Raw genomic sequence first — 12,878 nt, 5'->3', positions numbered from 1 at the left:
GGCTGGGGCCTAACATTTATTTTGTCCACCCAGGTGGCAATGGGATAATTGCGCCTGTAGAAACACAGGCAGTGGGTTCATGGGAAACAGCTAGTGATTCCCAGCAAAAGCAGGCAGCAAACCCCATAGAATAGAGTGGATTCCACAAAAATCAGGTGGGGTGTGTGTCCCACAGAAAGCAGACTGAGTCCCACAGAAAGCGGGCAGCAAGTCTTGTAGAGGGCAAGCAGCAGACCCCATAGAACATAGGCAATGGTGGGGAATAATAGAAACTAGGCAGGGGGGCCCATAGATTCAACATGTCAACTGAATCCTCCCCCAAAGCAACAAATGGGATGTCCCATAGAACTAAGGCGGTGGGAAGTGGTAGAAACCAGACGATGGATTCCATAGAAAGAAGGTGGCAGGGCATTGAAGAGACAGGTGATGGGATAGGGGTCTCATAGAAATAAGGTGAGGACTTGATAGAAACCATGTAGTGGGTCCCATAGAAAGCAGGCAGCAGGTCCCATTGAGGGAGGTGGTGAGTTCCAGAGAGTAGGTAGTGGATCCCATCGGACGCAGACAAATTCCGTAGAAAGCAGGCAGTGGGTTCCCTAGAAAGTAGACAGCAGATCCCAAAGAAAGCAGGCAGGGGGTCCCATAGAGAGGCGCTGAGTTCCAGAGAGTAGGTAGTGGATCCCAGTGGATGTAGACACGTTCTATAGAAAGCAGGCAGCGGGGCCTGTAGCCAGCAGGCACAGAGATGGCGATCGACTTTGCCCCCTGGGTGGGGTCAAGGGCACAGAACTCCAGGAGTGGGAGGCTAGACCCGCGCGACACTGGGGTGAGGAGTCTGGATCCTTGGGCCAGCGGGGTGCTGGTGGGTCTCTGGGGAGCAAGTGACTGACGAAGCCAGGCGGATGCTCGTGGGGGGCCCACGGAGCCCCCCCTGACCCGCGGTGTCTCTGCCCCTGCAGACACGTTCGCCAGCAAGGTGGCGGCGCTGCAGGACCAGTGCGCCGACGCATCCATCGGCAACGTGACGGGCTCCAACGCCGTGAACGTGTTCCTGGGCCTGGGCGTGGCCTGGTCGGTGGCCGCCGTGTACTGGGCGGTGCAGGGCCGCCCCTTCGAGGTGCGCACCGGCACGCTGGCTTTCTCCGTCACGCTCTTCACCGTCTTCGCCTTCGTGGGGATCGCCGTGCTGCTGTACCGGCGCCGGCCGCACATCGGCGGCGAGCTGGGCGGCCCGCGCGGCCCCAAGCTCGCCACCACCGCGCTCTTCCTGGGCCTCTGGTTCCTCTACATCCTCTTCGCCAGCCTGGAGGCTTACTGCCACATCCGGGGCTTCTAGGGTCCTCCCCAGGGACTCGGCCTGCCCCTCGAGACCACCGCCTCCGTGCTGGACTGGCTCTCCTCTGCCCTCCAGAGATTCGCCTCCTCTCCTGGGACTCGGCCTCCCTTCCTCCTGGGAAGCCATCTACCCCTCTCCTCGGTCCCCACTTACAGCCTCCTCCCTTCCCCTCGGGAGCCTCCCCAGGTCCTCCTGCGAAGAACAGCCCCCTCAGTTACGTGCATCTCCAGCCAGTCCGTCCCTGTTCGTTACTGGCTTTGTAACTGGAGCAATTTCCACCTCGAGGCCCCTCCCCAGAGAACCCTCCCTCATCCGTAATCCCCTACAGAGTCTCCCATGTGTCTCCCTAGACACCCAGCCTTGCTCCATGCCGTAAGTCCCCCTTCCTCTAGGGGACCCCCTCACCACTTCCGCGGACCTGTGCCCCAGGGCCTCAGAACTCAGCCCTGCGGGGGCGGGGGGGGGGCTGGAAGGGGGCTGATCCATCCCAGGAGGTCACAGATCTCAGCCCTTTCCCCCACCCTCAGGGAGCTCTGTGGGCCTCGGGGGATGGGGGAGGAACAGATGGGTATGTGCACAGGGGCGCACACCTTCCCTGATTTCTCCACTCAGGCCCTTGGGAGGACACTAATTCTCAAGGCTTGGAGAAGGGAGGGGAAAGTTTGGGGTTCCAGAGCTGGAGGAGGCACATTTTGGACCTGTAACTTCTCACCTTCCAGCACCCTCACTTGCCTCCAGTACCTCTGAGAGCCCAGCCACGCCTTGGAGGGGGGTGGGGCTGTGTGTGTACATAGTGTGTTTGGGGGAGGGGGGACGTGGGAGGGTGCATGACTTGGGGAAAGGGTGACAGACTTTTCCACTGAGAGGGCAGCAGACTCCCCCAGCCGTGAGAATTGGCTTTGGGGAGGAGGCCAGGAATCCAAGGGAGTGCAGCCAATCTCCCCTGACTATCTAGAAGGCTCATTTTGCCCTCAGTGCCAGCCAATCCGGGCAGGACCCTCGAAGAGGAGACCGAGGGTCCCAGAGGACCAATGCTACAAGCCAGCAAATGCTGCCACATCTCTGCCTGATGGGGAGCAGGGGTGGGTGGGAGGGTGGGACTGGGGCCGGGGGGTCTGGGTGGGCATTTTTAACTTTGGAGGCCACCTATCTGTTGGTAGGCCATGTGCATTTTCTTACTGTTGATGTTTCCTGCCCAAAGGACACACTTGGGGTGTGAGGAGTGCTGCCCACTTCTTGGGACCCTGAGGATGACCCCGCAACCCCCGTAGCACTCTTCTTCCCACAGGTTTTTAGCGTCCTATCGTCCTGCTGTGCATCAGCCCCAGCGTCCCAGACCTGTTGCCCACTTGCCTTCTCTACTCCTAGCTCATCAGCACCGGTCGCTGTCTCTTTCCTTTGTGATTTCTGTAAAAGTTGCCATAAAACTTTGAAATTCTGCCTGGAAAAACAGCCTCCCCGTGGGAAGTTGGGATTCACGAGGGGAGGGCTAATGAAGTCTTCGGTGGAGATTTGGGCAACTGGGAAACACACCAAATAATCTGGGTTTTTCCATGCTCCCCTCTCCCCTCATCTGCCAGGACACACCGGCAGGCACCAGCCACTCTGAAGATAAGCGCAAAGTTCCCCCTAGCCACACCCCCACTCATTACCCACGAGCTGCACTAGCTCGTGCACTCGTGAAGCTACTCGTGAAGCTACCATCACCCAGTAGCTTCCCTAGCCATGCCCCCATTCCCTCAGCCACGTCATAGGCTATCCTGGGAACGCAGAAGAGAAGGACCTGAGTCGCCTGAGTAGGAGAGCCGGGGTTGATGCGGCTCTCAGAAAGCAGGTAACTGTCTCAGAGGAGGGATGTGTGTGTGTGTGTGTGTGTGTCCAGATAAAGGGAACAGCCTATGTAAAGGTGTGCAGCCTTGTGAGTTAATGACTTTTTCATAGTCTTACAAGTGGTTGAATCCTGCAAGCAAGAATGGAGTGTGGGCACGTGGGGAGTGGGGAGTGGATCTGGGAGGGGGTGGACAGTTTCCAGCCCAGAGAGTGAGGTCTCCCCAGGTCTTGGGGGACCAAGTTGGGGGCAAGTAGAAAGAACAGGTTTGAAGGATATGCTGGATTCAGGTGAGTACACGCCGAACGTGAGATGCCTGGGGGACATCCAGAGGAGATGTCAGGGTGGGGAGACAGCCAGGGGACACCTGGAGCTCAGTAGAGGAGGCTGCACTTGAGAGAGATTTGGGATTTGTTGGCAGTGAGGTGTCATCGAGCCACAGGAGGGCTTGGGCTGCCCGGGGCGTGGGTAGTGTGAGAAGAAAGCAGTGCCTTGAGGAGCCCCAATATCTAAGGGGCACGTGGAAGGTGGGAGACCTGTCGATGGAGAAGGAGCCAGAGAAGTAGGTGGGAAGGCAGGAGACTGGGGCACCTGAAGCCGAGAGAAGTTTCCAGAATGAAGGTGTGGTCAACAGGACCCAAGGCCATGGAGAGGTGGAGGAAGATGAGAACTTAGAGTCTACCCTTGGGTTTAGGTTTTGATGTGAGCAGTTAGGGGGAGGGTGTGGGGGTAGAAGTCAGGCTGATATAGAGTGAGGAGGGGGTGGAAGTTGGGGAAACTGAGTCAGAGCACGTAGACCTCGCTTTGGAGAATCTTGAGAGAAAGGGAGGAAGCTACGGGACCTGAGAGGGCTTTTCCTGCAAGGTGGGGAGACGTGTGAAGCAGGAGGGCACTGAATGCAAGGGGGCTGAAGCAGTTAGGGAGCACCCACGATGCCGGCACTGTGCTGGGCTTCCCAGGGCACAGCCTCGTCCAGTCCCCTGCCAGTCCCCGGAGTACCCCCCTTCTACCAGTGAGGAAACTGAGGCTCAGAGAGGCGAAGCAACTTGCCCCGAGTCTCACAGTGAGGAAGGACAGAGATGGAAGAGGATGACATCCAGGGTGCAGAACGGGACCAGGACACTTGTATTTTACCAGACGTGAACAGGGAAAGGTGTGAGTCTGGGGACAGGGAGAGGAGTGAGGTCTCAGCTTCCAAGAGGGGCGTCTCCAGAGCTTGGGATGTGGACAAGACAAGGAACAGTACAAATGCCCCTTCATCCCACCCCAGATGCCATGATCTTCACCGGGATGCAAGGCGATCCAGGGGGCAGCTTGGGAGTGATTGGAATTATTTGTCATGGGATGCAGCATAACGTAAAGGTTTACTTTCTGGGTGCTTCAGTTCCCTCATCTGGAAAATGGGGATAATAGGAACTAATAGTACCTGTTTCACAGGATTGTTCTATTAAATATATACATATATATTTTTAGAATAACACCTGGCACATAGAAAGAGCTTAACAGATGGGAATAGTTATATTTTCCAAGTATTTCCCCCTTACTTACTTACACACACACTCCTGGAACAGACAGCCTCAGAAGGACAGAGAAATGCAGATTCCCCATGAACTGCTTTGCCACCTGAGTCCCAGTTGCTAAGTCATCAAACCCAGGGGACAAGAATTAGCCAAGGGGGAGTATTCCTTCCTCTCTCTCCAGACCTTGGGTTTCTTTAATTCACTTTTCCATTGGGTTCCCGCCCTGTGTCTGGCGCTGTGCTGGGGACACTGCAGTGACCACAATGTCTCTGGGCCCTGTTCTCCCAAGGCTTACACAGTAGTGGCGGGACATACGCCAGGGTGCCAGAGGTGGTGATCACAGTGGGACTGGTGAGGGCAAGAACTCTGTAGCAAGGCACAGCAGGACACTCATGGCACTGAACTGGGTGACTTAGGCAAGTGTAAAAGGGGATATTAACGAGGCTGTGCAGAGTGCAGGGAAACAGACAAGGGATGGTGGGGCACCCTGGGGCTAGCAGAGGTGGGAGGGGAGCTATTACTCCCCCTAGCCTGCTGGGCAATAGAAGGGGGGTGATTTCCAGAACCGGAAGAGGGTGGGTGTAGGTAAGTCCTCGTAAGAGCTTCCTAATCAGATTTTTATTAATAGCAGTTAGATATGGGTTTAGATGTGAATAACAAGGATCCAAAATAATAGTGATTGAAATAAGATAAGAGTTTATTTCTTATGCAACAGTTCACGTCTGGCATAGCACCCCTATTTCAGGGGGGCAGTACAGAACCTGCTTCTACCTTGTTGTTCTGACGTAGCTAGAATATGACCCTCATCTGTTTAGTCCAGGATGGTGCACCTCCATGTCATCATCCTCCAACCAGAAGGATGGAGAGGGAAGGACGGGTCCCGGATCCACCGTCCTCTGTAAGGCTTTGACCCAGGAGTTCCACTTAATGATTCCTGCTACGTCTCAGTGTCCAGACCTGAATCATCTGGCCACACTGAGCCGCAAGAAGAGCTGGAGAAAAAGTAGTTTTAATTCTGAATCATTATGCTAAAAATCATAGAGAATTTTTAAGGAAACGTGGGGAATTGGAGGTTATCAGGCAATGAACAGTCTCTTCTGCAAAAAGGTTTGAGGGAACTCACAGAGCTGGTGCTCCAAAGACCAATCAGATTGTGGGTACTGGATGAAACCACCCCTGAAATGGATGCAAAGGGGCCCTAGATCCTCTGTTCTGGGATCCAGGCCTGAGCCTCTAACCTTCCCCAAATTCTGAAACGCACATTTCCTCTGCTTCATCTTTCTCACAGTTTCCCAAGTTCTTAATCGATTTCCTCCAACTAAAGCTTCAGCTTAAAACCTCCCCCGATTTCCTCGCCTGCCTTTCTGTGACACTCCATGCATCCTGTTCTGGGTATCTGTTGCTACAAAGCAACCATCCAAAACTTGGTGGCTTAAAATGACAAGTTATTGTCTCTCATGGTTATGTGGTTGGCTCCAGTTGACTTAGGCTCTACGGGTTGACTTGGGGTCTCTCACGATTGCAATCAGCTGTCGGATGAGCCTAGTTATCTGAAGGCAACTCACTAACTCGTGAGATAACTCACTCACATGGCTGACAGTTGATGCTGGCTGTCAGCTGAAAGCTTAGCCGGGGCTGACAGGAGCCCGTGTCTTTCTTTTTTCTTTTTTCTTTTTCTTTAGCCCCTGTCTTTCTTGACAATTTCTGTTTCTCTCTTTCTTTACATCTTGTCTGTGCGCTGCTGTCCCCTGACCCGTCTCTTTCCAGAGGTCTCTGTCTCTTTTTGACCCTTCCACCTCTGTTTCTCTGCTTTGCTTCCTTGATCTGTATCTTCCGCCCCCCACACCTTATCTCTCCGTTTCCAGATGTCAGTGGCCCCTGCCCACCGCCCCTGTGTCTGTGTGTCTGTGTGTTTATCAGTTATCTAGTTCTGAGTAACAAACCACCCTGAAACCTGGTGGCTTAAAACAATGATTTTAACGATTCTCTGTGTTGATGGTGGTGTTGGCTGACGTCATCGTGTGGCTGCATTCCTCCTGGGGCTTGGCTGGGGCTCAGATGTGCAAGGTGCCCTCGTTCATGGCTGGCAGTGGGCGCTGTCTGTGGGCTGGGCCACCTCACTTCTCCCTGGAGCCCCCCTTCCTCCCCTAGTTGTCTAGACCAACTTCTTTGCAGCACGGTGGCTGGGTTCCAAGAGAGCCACCGTGGAAGCTGTAAGGCCACGTCTGCCATATTCTGTGGGTCAAAGCAAGTCACAAGATTCAAGGGGCAGGGTAGTAGACACCACCTCTTGGTGGGTGGAGAGGGCACCCTAGAAGGAGGGGAGGAATAGTTGGTGGCCCTTCATGGTAGGCTGAATAATAGCCCCCCAAAGATATCCACATCCTAATTCCCAGAAACTGTGAATGTGTTCCCTTATATGACAAAACAGGATCTTGCAGGTGTGATTACATTAATGATCTTGAGATGGGGAGATGATCCTGGATCACATGGGTCCTTAGAAGAGGGAGGCAAAGAGGAGATCATACTACACACAGAGGAGGAGGCCATGGGAAGACGGGGCAGAGATTTGAGGATGCTGGCCTTGAAGACTGGAGCAATGTGGCTACAAGACAAGGAATGCCACGGCCCCCAGAAGCCGGAAGAGGCAAGGAACTGATTCTCCCCTAGTGCCTCTGGAGGGATTGCAGCCCTGCGGACACCTTGATTTTGGCCAACTGGGACTGATTTGGGACTTTCAGCTTCCAGAACCGTGAGAGAATAAATTTGTGTTAAGTCACTGAGACTGCACTAATTTGTTACAATCGCAGCAGGAAATTAACACACCATCTCTAGAGCTAATTCACCACCGCCTCTTGTCTCGAGTTTCTATGGATCGCTACATCTTGAACTCTTTTTTTTAATTGCGGTAAAATACACATAACATAAAATGTACCATGTTCACCATTTTCAAGGGCACAATTCAGAGGCATTTAGTACCACCACGATGTGGCGCAACCATCATCACTATCTAGTTCCAGACCTTTTTCATCTCCCCTAAAGGAAACCCCGTACCCCTTAGGAGTTACGCCCCATTCGCACCCCATCCCACCCCGAGGCAGCCACTAACCTACTTCCTGTCTCTATGGTTTTGCCCATTCTGGACGTTTCACATAAGGGGCATCCTACAACGTGTGGTATTTTTTGACTGGCTTCTTTCACTCAGCATGACTAATGTTTTCGAGGTCCATCCATGCGGTAGCATGGAGCAGAACTTCATTCCTTTTTATGGAGGAATAATATTCCACTGGAGGAAAATACCACATTTTGCTTATCCATTCATCTGCTGAAGGATGCTACATCTTCTTTTTTCTTTCTTTCTTTGGCTGCGTTGGGTCTCCATTGCTGCACGCGGGCTTTCTCTATTTGTGGCGAGTGGGGGCTACTCTTTGTTGCGGTGCGCGGGCTTCTCGTTCGGTGGCTTCTCTTGCTGTGGAGCACGGGCTCTGGGCGCGTGGGCTTCAGTAGTTGTGGCACTTGGGCTCAGTAGTTGTGGCTCACGGGCTGTAGAGCTCAAGCTCAGTAGTTGTGGCGCACGGGCTTAGTTGCTCCGCGGCATGTGGGATCTTCCCAGACCAGGGCTCGAACCCGTGTCCCCTGCATTGGCAGATGGATTCTTAACCACTGCGCCACCAGGGAAGCCCCGAAGGGTGCTACATCTTGAACCCTTATGTTCTTTTTATTTCTTTGTCATGCCTCACATGCTCATAGCAATTTAGATTTTGGAAGTATATTAGTAAGGGTTCCCCAGAGAAATGAAACCAATAGGATGTATAGATAGTTAGATAGGTAGATAGACAGATAGTAAAGGATTTATTTTAAAGAATTGGCTTATGTGATTGTGGGGTCTGGCAAGTCCAAAACTGGGAACCCAGGGAAGCACTGAGGTTGCAGCTCAAATCTGAAGGCAGGGCTTCCCTGGTGGCGCGGTGGTTGAGAGTCCGCCTGCCGATGCAGGGGACACGGGTTCGTGACCCGGTCTGGGAAGATCCCACATGCCGCGGAGCAGCTGGGCCGGTGAGCCATGGCCGCTGAACCTGCGTGTCCGAGCCTGTGCTCCGCAACGGGAGAGGCCACAACAGTGAGAGGCCCGCGTACCGCAAAAAAAAAAAAAAATCTGAAGGCAGTCTGGAAGCAGAATTCCCTTTCTCAAAGAACCTCAGTCTTTTCCTTTTAAGACCTTCAACTGATTGGGTGAGGCCCACCCACATTATGGAGGTTAACCTGCTTTACTCAAAGTCAACTGATTTCAGTGTGAATCTCATCTGCAAAATACCTTCACAGCAACATCTAGGCTGGTGTTTGACCAAACAACTGGGTACCATAGCCTAGCCAAGTGGACATATACAATTAACCATCACGGGGGGGGGGCATCTCTTCTCACCTTGCCCCCCTTTCTGCCCATCCTCCATGTCCCTGGCTGGCCGCCGTCTCAGGCTGGGCTCCAGAGAAGTCAGCCCAAAGCAAGTGGCTTGTTTGGAAGGCGATTCCAGGAAACACTGGAGGGGAGACAGGGAAGGAAACCATTAAGGGGTGTGTTGACACACAGGTCACCCCCTGTAGACAACGAGGTCTGCTGGGGACTCTGTAGAACCCTCTTTGGGGGCCCAACCCGGGGTGAAGAAATTGGGGCGTTTATTTACTAACCCCCGGCCGCTTCATTCAGTGGGGGGCGTCCCAGGCGGCGGTGTGGGGACTGCTATTGGGTCAGAGGGGTGTGAATGGGGCATCCCTGTTCCCGTGGGAAAATCTGTGGGCACCAAGGAACGAGGGGAGGCACAACGGTGCCCAGGTCTCCCCCTCCGCTTGCCCCACGCCCCCCAGTCCCCTTCTCCCCGCCTCGCCCCTGGGAGCACAGAGCTTCTTGTCCCTCCAGGGAACAGGGAGGGCTTGCTCCTGCCACCTAATCTGCATCCTGCTGTCTCCCTGAGGACTGAAGTCAGACTCTAGGGAGGACTTCCAGGCACTCAGGGCTGGCGGTGGGGGGAGAAGGGACGGGCCTCCCAGGGTACCCGTCCTCCTCCCCCTGCCCTCTCCCAGCAATTTTCTCCCCCTGGGTGGGGAGGGAAGGAAACGTCTAGGATGATGGATTGAAAAGGGGCAGCTGGGGTCAGGAGAGAAGGGAGGGCGTCCAGAACAAAACATCGGGTGGGGGGAGGGCAACAGAGACAGACAGGAGAGAAAGAGGTCCCCAGAGATAGAGAGAGATGGGGAGGGGAAGGGGGGAGAGACAGAGAGAGAGAGAGAGATGGAGACAGAGAGAAAAAGATGGAGGGAGAGACACATGAGACAGACGGATGGATGGACAGACACACACACACCCAAGACAAGGAGGGACACAGTGAAAGAGGAATGGGGGTGGGGTGAGGGGATAGGCAGCAAGAGGAGTGAAGAGGGGAGACCCAGAAAGGAGACAGGGAGGCAGATGCGGAGAAAAAGGAGAGAGAGGCCGGAGAGACGGGAAGTGGGTGGGGAGTGCGGCCCTGTGCCCCTCCTCCGCCCGCGTCAGGCCCGGTCCTCCTGGTGGCCTCTGGCCAGCCATGGCTAATGGTACGATTGCCTGGTGGGGCGGCAGGCAGCGGGTGACAAATGAGCCTCCGGAGTCACCAGCTCTGGTGCTGGATGGGCCTGGGCGGCAGGCGGAGGGCCGGGCCCGGGAGCGGAGGAGAGGGGGCCCACCAGCATAAATGCTTCCTTCTCCTGGGGCCGGGCCAGGCACAGGGGAAGGAACTGGGGATTCGGTGCGATGCATCTATGAAAGGCCTGGGCAGCCGGGTGGAGGAGGGCTTGGACGGGGATGGGGGTGCAGAGAGGTGGAGAGACAAAGGCCCAGAGACACAGGTCCCCAGGGACGGACTGGAGGTGGGGGAGGGAGGGAGGTCTGAGACAAAGAGAAGGGGAGAGACTGGGAGTGAGAGAGAGAGAGAGATGGAGACAGAGACACAGAGAGATCGCCCAGGGAAAGAGAGACACAGAGATAGAGAGACAAAAATATAGAGGGAGAGACACATGAGGCAAACAGCTGGAAAGACAGACACCCAAGACCGAAACAGAGACACAGAGGCCCCCTCGTGTAGGATCCACTTTCCCCACCCCTGAGATACAGACCCTTGGAGAGAGACTAGGAGTGGGGGAGGAGGGCGAGGCGAACGCAGCTGATGAGAAAGAGAGGAAACTGAGGTGGAGAGCTCGCAGGCCCACGAGGGAAGATGGGAGGCCCTGAGCTGGTCCTCGCTCGCTCCCTCGGCTCCCACAGCCTCGGAGCGCAGACCCTGGGGACCCCTGGGGTTCCCTGGGGGTCGCCGCTCCCTGGTGGGCACAGCCCCTGTGGGGGGACCGAAGAGAGCAACAGGGTCCCGCCCAGCCACTGAGAGGTTGGTGGCCACGCTGGGGGAAACCAGCTCTGCAGAGGAGGCCTGAGGTCTGAGAGAGACGGGCCAGGGTGTGTCTGTCAGACAGAATGGAGGCAGCAGCAGTGAGAAAACCAGCTTCCTGCCTCCTCCCTCCAGTATCTTGCCTTCCCCAGCAGGTTCTCTCACAGACACTCCTGCTTTCCCCTTGCTCTTCTCTTTAATTAAAAAGATTTATGCCCAAGAGTTCAAGCCCCTCCTCCTTGTTTGGGGGCTGAGTGATGCAAGGAGTAACTCTGGTCTCTGTCTCCTGTCTTCTCTGCCTCTGTCTCTCCCTCCCTCTCCCCCCGACCCCCTCCTCTGTCCGGCTCGCTCTGGGCCTCAGTCTGACCCCCTTTCCTTCTTTCCCTCTTTGCGCCACTGTTTCTGCCTTTCCCCAGCCGCCCTGCCCCATTGGCTTCACCAAGGCCGCCACCCAGTTAAGACACAGCTGGTTCCTCCCCTCCATCCACTTACCGCCCCCTGCTCCCCCCATCAGATCAGGCCACCCTCCTTGTTTTCAGAATCAGCTTGGGCCAGGGGACCTCAACACACATCCCCCAAGACCCAAAGAGAGGCTGGGGGCCCAGACCCCTGGCTCCCGCACCCTAAGCCTCGGCTGGGAGCGGAGGGGGTGCACCCAGAAAAGCTTTGCATCTTTAATTAAAAAGTTATTTAAATAAATTTTCTGCTCCAAAACCCCAAAACCCCTATCTGGGGGGCGGGGTGTGTGTGGCAGTGATTAAAGGCTCTCCCCTGCCCCTCCGCCTGCCTTAAAGGGCCAGCGTCACCCGTGGGACAGTGCGTGGGAAAGTTTCAGGGGGAGCACCCTTTGGCTTGAGGACACCGGACTCAGACAAGGTGCCCAGAGTCCTGGCATCTACCAGTTTAACCATTTCGCCATCACTCCTCACTCCTCAAGCCCAAGGCTCATCCAGCTGATGGGGAGATTGAGGCTTAGGGAAGGAAGAATTGGTCTGAGGTGGGTCTGGACCCCAGATTCCTGGAGGAGACCCAGGCATAGCCAGGAAGGAAGGTTGGTGGTGTGCCGAGGGGGGGTCAGAGGACAAGAGTCAGGGACACAGAGAAAGACAGGGATGGAGATCCTGGATGAGACAGAGAGAGTGAGGACCGGCGAGAAAGCGATCCAGGGAGAGACAGAGTTGGGGGTGTGGGCTGGAGGTGACGCTGAATCCTGGCTGGACGAGGAACGGCCTTCCCCAGGCCTGAGGGGGACCAGGGCCATCATCCTCGCCCTCAGCCAGAGCCCTCCAGCTTGCCCTCTCCCTCTGGGAAGTGCCGCTGCTGTCCTAACCTCAGTCCGTCATGCTGTAGCTGCAGCTCTCTCACCCGCTTGCCTGGCCTGGGTGGTTTGGCTTAAGGTCCACAAGCTGGGAGGAGGTAAGAGCAGCAGGGTGGGGTGAGGTGGAGCTGTTTATGAGGGTCATAAACATAACCTTAGAGAGCCCAGCAGGGGTGGGTGTACGGCTTGCAGCTCTCTCTCGCGCGCGCTCGCTCGCTCTCTCTCTCTCTCTCTCTCTCTCTCTCTCTTGCTCTCTCTCTCTCTCTCTCTCTCTCTCTCTCTCTCTCTCTCTCTCTCTCTCTCTCTCTCTCTCTCTCTCTCTCTCTCGACTCTGTCTCCCCCTCCCATCTCTGCCCTCCTTTCTCTGGGTCTTTGTCCCCTCCTCCAATTTCTGTCCCTTTCTCTCTGGATCTCTGTCTCATTTCTCTCTGGAGCTCTTACTCTGGGGTGATGGTTTGTAACT

General features: G+C 55.4%; 1 protein-coding gene across 1 annotated transcript in view; it reads left to right on the top strand.

The window, feature by feature from the left end:
- The window catches only part of SLC8A2 (solute carrier family 8 member A2), a 32,653-nt gene extending 30,488 nt beyond the window's left edge, over positions 1-2,165 (top strand). The window contains exon 10 of the mRNA XM_033845081.2: positions 960-2,165. Coding sequence (XP_033700972.1) covers positions 960-1,336 — 377 coding nt within the window. The 3' untranslated portion in view covers positions 1,337-2,165. The remainder of the gene's footprint in view (positions 1-959) is intronic.
- The last annotated feature ends 10,713 nt before the right edge of the window (positions 2,166-12,878 follow it).

The sequence above is a fragment of the Tursiops truncatus genome, chromosome 19 (genome assembly GCF_011762595.2).
Source record: "Tursiops truncatus isolate mTurTru1 chromosome 19, mTurTru1.mat.Y, whole genome shotgun sequence".
NCBI classification, from domain to species: Eukaryota; Metazoa; Chordata; class Mammalia; order Artiodactyla; family Delphinidae; genus Tursiops; species Tursiops truncatus.
This window is presented reverse-complemented; position numbering and strand designations above follow the sequence as displayed.